Source organism: Nothobranchius furzeri, chromosome 8, assembly GCF_043380555.1.
Source record: "Nothobranchius furzeri strain GRZ-AD chromosome 8, NfurGRZ-RIMD1, whole genome shotgun sequence".
Taxonomy (NCBI): domain Eukaryota; kingdom Metazoa; phylum Chordata; class Actinopteri; order Cyprinodontiformes; family Nothobranchiidae; genus Nothobranchius; species Nothobranchius furzeri.
Window position 1 is genome coordinate 61,414,046 of NC_091748.1, and position 5,219 is coordinate 61,419,264.

General features: G+C 48.1%; 1 protein-coding gene across 1 annotated transcript; it reads left to right on the forward strand.

Annotated features, from left to right (window-relative positions):
* Positions 1-550: 550 nt before the first annotated feature.
* her6 (hairy-related 6) lies at positions 551-1,963 on the forward strand. Its single transcript, XM_015970679.3, has 4 exons — positions 551-817; positions 942-1,037; positions 1,125-1,212; positions 1,323-1,963. The coding sequence occupies exons 1-4, from the start codon at positions 710-712 to the stop codon at positions 1,862-1,864; spliced, it is 834 nt and encodes a 277-aa protein (XP_015826165.3). The 5' UTR covers positions 551-709; the 3' UTR covers positions 1,865-1,963.
* Positions 1,964-5,219: the final 3,256 nt, after the last annotated feature.

The window sequence follows — 5,219 nt, forward strand, 5'->3', positions numbered from 1 at the left end:
CAGACTTTAAAGATGTAGTGTGGAAAGGAAGTGTGCACTTAAAAAGGGGTTTCTCCTGATTCATCCTCTCATGTCCCCCCGTGCTTTAAACGTCACAATTCTCGTGCCTTAAGTTAAAATAAAACAATTCCCGACACGTGTCCAAGAAGTTGTCAATTATACGTGGAGTAAAAATGAGATTTATTGATGGTGCGCATTGACTTTTCGCAGCTATTTGGTGTCTGGCAGATGGGAAGTCCCCGTGCCTGCTCCTGACAGCGGTGCCCAGTCAGCGGCTCCGCAGCTAATGTGTAAACGCTCCGATGATTGAAGGCTGCAGACAGTTTCCCCGGCTGCGCCCTGAACCCGCCAGCTCCAGCGGCCAAACAACCAATGGGAGGGCGCCGACCACGAGCCGTCCTCCCTCGGGCCGCGTGTCCCTCGCCCTGATTGGTTGAAAGTTACTGTGGGAAAGAAAGTTTGGGAAGTTTCACACGAGCCGCTCGCGTGCGGTGCCAGATATAAATACAAGGCACACGCGGAGAGCCCAACAGAGAGGCTGCATCCGCTCCCGGTAGCAGACGCCGCTGCGCATCGCTCCTTAACGGACCCACACGGTACACATCTCAGGATTCCTTTTGGGACTTTTGAAGATCTCATCATACTTTTTCACACACACGTGGATCATATTTTTGCTGTAGCACTGGGATATTTCTAATCAGCGACGAAGATGCCTGCCGACATGATGGAAAAGTCTTCATCCTCTCCGGTTGCTGCGACCCCGGCAAGCATGAACACTACTCCTGATAAACCCAAGACAGCATCTGAACATAGAAAGGTGCGTATTGGTGTAAAACCTGCCATCAGAGTCGGGATGATCGCAACATCCCTTAGATTATTTATTTTTGGTCGCGCTCTGAGCTTCGCGCCTGGTTCTAACAGTCTGTTGGTTTTACTTCCAGTCATCAAAGCCAATTATGGAAAAGAGAAGAAGAGCCAGAATAAACGAGAGCTTGGGTCAGCTGAAAACTCTGATTCTGGATGCTCTGAAAAAAGATGTAAGTTGTTAGCAGATCTCCGGGCTATCAGTGTCAGACTGAAAGTGAGCGCGTAATATTAACCAGGTGTGTTTTCCGTCCCCTCAGAGCTCCAGACACTCCAAACTGGAGAAGGCGGACATCCTGGAGATGACAGTTAAACATCTCCGGAACCTCCAGAGGGCTCAGATGACCGGTAAGTTTAATTTTACAACCTGATCTCGCATTGCGCGCTTTGAAATGAGCCAGAAAGCCTGGATGTTCTTTCAACACTGACTTATAAAATACCTTTCTGTCTCCCTGCAGCTGCGCTGAACACTGACCCCACCGTTTTGGGAAAATATCGCGCAGGATTCAGTGAATGCATGAACGAAGTCACGCGCTTTCTGTCCACCTGCGAAGGTGTGAACACTGAGGTCAGGACGCGCCTCCTCGGCCACTTGGCCAGTTGCATGACCCAGATCAACGCCATGAACTTTCCCAGCCAGCATCAGCACCAGCATCAGCTCCCATCCAACGCGGGGCCAACACACCCCTCCTTCGGTCAGTCCATGGTGCAGATCCCCAGCTCATCCCCGCAGGTCATGCCCATGAACCCGGGGTCCTGTAAAGGGGGCTCCTCGCCGGCCAGTTTACCTCCAGATGCCACCAAAGTGTACGGCGGCTTTCAGATCGTACCTGCCACTGACGGACAATTCGCTTTCCTAATCCCCAACGCGGCTTTTGCATCAAACGGCCCAATCATCCCGGTTTACGCAAACAACGTCAGCACGCCGGTGCCTGTTCCGGCTGCGGTGTCCCCCGGAGCTCCCTCAGGCAACTCGGACTCGGTGTGGCGGCCGTGGTGAAAGGACCACAATAAAGACTCTGACACTATTAGTTTGATGAACTCTAGAAAAGTTGTTTTTTTCCTGTAAAAATAAAGAGTATGCACTATATGTGTACAGCTAAGACGGAGTAAAGTTCATATTGAAATGGGATTTGTTTTGTTTAAGTCCGCTCACTGCATTTTATATATAAATAGGCTATATTTGAGGTTTTGTTTTCTTTTTTTACTGTGTGGCGCCAAAGAAATGTTTAATGCCCTTACGCTGTTCTTCGTTTTGGAAGACAAAATAAATTTGTTTAAAAAAAACTTGTAAAACAAATTTGTGCTGCTTGTTGGAGTTGGTCTCAGTGCGTCAAATTCATCATCACATTTCCGAATATCTTCATTAAACAAGTAAATGTTTTTGTGCTTAAAGTAAAGGAAACAACAGCTGCTTTACTATAACAACAATGATCTAAATTAGAAGTAATCGTGTGAGGATTATTTGGTTAATTGAGAAGGTTTTAAAATCCACACAGAAGCGCAATGATGCAATAGTCTAAACTGAAATGAAAAACTATTAATGAGCTTCCACAGAAACATTTTTATCTCAGAGTGTTAAACGTTTTCAGAAGTTTTAAGTTTATAAACAAGTGAAAGACGTCCGTGTGGCGTGAGATGATCAGTTTTTTTTGCACTGATTCACCAGACCTTACTTTTACCTTTACAGAGGTGACGCGCGCCATCTAGCAGCAGGAAACCACATTGCAGTCTGATTGATGGTGCAGGATTTACAGCAGGCGTTGCTGCTGTCATCAAGCTTGAGGAAATTTAGCAGATTTTGTCTTTTTTAACTGTAAGAGAGGGGAAATCTGCTTGTATGGTTATTATTTGACGTCACATTCTGGAACTGTTCTCCCTACAGCCTGTTGTTATCAGTAAATTAATTGGAAAATTTTGAATTCGTGCTTTAATGTGTTTTAAATACACAGAGTTAGAAAAGCTGGCAAATGTTCACTTTAACAAACAGTAAGAGATTTAAAGTGATCATGCCTCTGCAAACATGATCATTATCAAGATTTTTGGGATGTAGTCAGCGTTCTTAATCTGCTGCTGGAGTGGAGGAGCCTAAGGCCGAGTCTTTAATCAGGTCTGAGTTCCTTGATGCCGGGGGTGTTGGACAGAAGAAGGACACGATAAACACATCGTCACTGAGCCATGTGGTAGCGCTCTGCTCTGCCCAGGTGTGGATGCCCCCTCCAGCGACTTGAGTGTGGCCCTCCTCTGAAGGGGGTGTGTGTACAGGGGGTGGGGGGTACAGGTGTTTGCAATTATCACTGTGCTAAGAGGCACAAAGTGTGGATAAGTGCCATCATTTTGAATTTCCATCACACCTTTTTACAGGGGCCCATGCATCCTGATTTGATTGAAGCCATGTGTGTGTCGATGCCTATGTGCATGTTTTGTGCACTGTGTGTGTGTCTGCGTTGCAGGGTGTGGACATGTCTGGTTAAAGGGCGCGAGGGATGAGGCGCTAGGGAGTTAAACGGGACGGAGGAGTTCAAGGAGAGGCCTGCCACAAAGGGTAACAGTCAGCATCCTGTGTTTCAGACCTTCTCTAAAAAAGCCCTCACACACGCTTTTGACAAAGCGTTCCCACAGCATTCCAGCTGTGCTCGCGCTGGTGTCGAGCTTCCTGCCCTGAGCCCCGGGGCCACAGCAGGACACGGGACGTTTGGGAGGCACGTGGTGTGACCTGGACGACTCCCAGCTGCTGAGCCCTCCCACCCTGTCTCCGCTGCCTTTCCTCCACTTTCCTCCTTTCCTTCAGCGGTTCTCTTCCCCTCCTGACAGCAGCTTTACGAGCCTCTCCAATTACCCGGTGCAGCGGCCGAACTGCCGGAGTGACCGCACACATGTCACAACACGACTAGGAGGTTAGCTGCCATGCATGTCCATTAAGTTTTCCCACACTCCGCGTGCATGCAGGGAGAAAAAAAGAAGGGGAAAAAAACTTCTGCTTCCTCCTTGGCTCTGTAAGTGCTACCATATGGTCCACTCTTCTCTCTCTCTCTCCCACACACAGTTCTTTCTCTTTCTGCATCTCTCTCCTAACCCATCACTGGGGCTGTCTTTGATTGCAGCCCAGACAAGCAAGAGCTTTATGATTTAAGTCCAGAGCTTGCTGCACCAAGCCCTGGACTCATATGGAAGCCAAACTCCTCTCCCACCCCTCCTTTTCCCCATTCCCTTGCAACCCCCGCCTCCTCTAGCAGTTGCAGGGGAAGGTTGTGTTCTGGCAGGAAATGAATAGCTCCCAGATGAGCGCAGGAACCCGAGAGGTCGTGAGAAAGAGGCAAACCCCCCTCCACAGGCCCGGCTTGCTGCCAGCCGCCGGGGGAATGTGGGAGAGCGCCTCTCTGACACACGCATCAACCCCTCTGCCCTCCACCACACCGCCTGACTGACTGCCTGCCTCAGCGCTGGGCCCTGAGCCTGGAAATAGACTGACAGACGGGGCAACCGCCACCAAGGCAGGCAGCGCGGCTTCTTCAGCCAGCCAGGCAGGGAAAGGGAAAGCTGTGGGAGGGGAGAAAAGAGGGAAGAAGTGTGTTGGGTTTGTGGAAGCAACAGTGGATCAGTGTGTATGTTTGCAGTTTGAATCCTGACCCAAGCTTGCATCAGAGTGGAAAGTCCGATATGCATTCTTAGTTGACTTAGTTTCGACTCATTTGTGACTCATTTGCGCAGATTTTGCACGCGGACGGTTTGCACACACGCTCTGTCCCAGAGGCTTCATTCATTTCACGGTGTTCACTCACTCAGACAGGTGTTTCTTGTCAGGAGCAAAGAGTGTTCCCTTTGGCTCTCTGTACTAGACTAACATCTACTCCCACTGAGGCTGTTGTGGTTGGATTGTGTCTGAAGTTTAATTACTGTTGTCCAGGTGTGCTTTTGGATCTTTTTGATCAGTGTCCTACATCAGCACACACATTCAGCAGGGGCGCCCCTGGAAAATTTACATAGAGTCCAGTGAAAAATTTGGGGTGGCACACTTTGGCGGTCCTTAACTCTGGGAGCGTTAAGCTTTTAGCTTTGCATTGCATGGTCCTTCATTCTTTTTCAGTAAACAACATGCAGCCAACAACCTTACCGCAAATGTGAGAAATACAAGCATTTCAGACAAAAACAAAACTCAGCTGTTTTTACTTTAACATTTATTGTTTCACCATTTTAGAACAATTTGATACCCCTGCTGCAGTTTTAACAAAATAATCCACAAAACTGTCAATATTATTGCTTCTTTTAGAAAATGGTGAGCAGCAGCAACATATATATTATCCTAACTATGAATTATTTATTTACTTATTAAATCCGAGACCGTGGTCTTAAGT

Bases quoted from the DNA above. Each gene is read 5' to 3' on its own strand.
- her6 (XM_015970679.3), top strand. From the start codon at position 710: ATGCCTGCCGACATGATGGAAAAGTCTTCATCCTCTCCGGTTGCTGCG. The intron at 1,038-1,124 runs GTAAGTTGTTAG...CCGTCCCCTCAG, and splicing joins TGGATGCTCTGAAAAAAGAT to AGCTCCAGACACTCCAAACT. The intron at 1,213-1,322 runs GTAAGTTTAATT...GTCTCCCTGCAG, and splicing joins CCAGAGGGCTCAGATGACCG to CTGCGCTGAACACTGACCCC.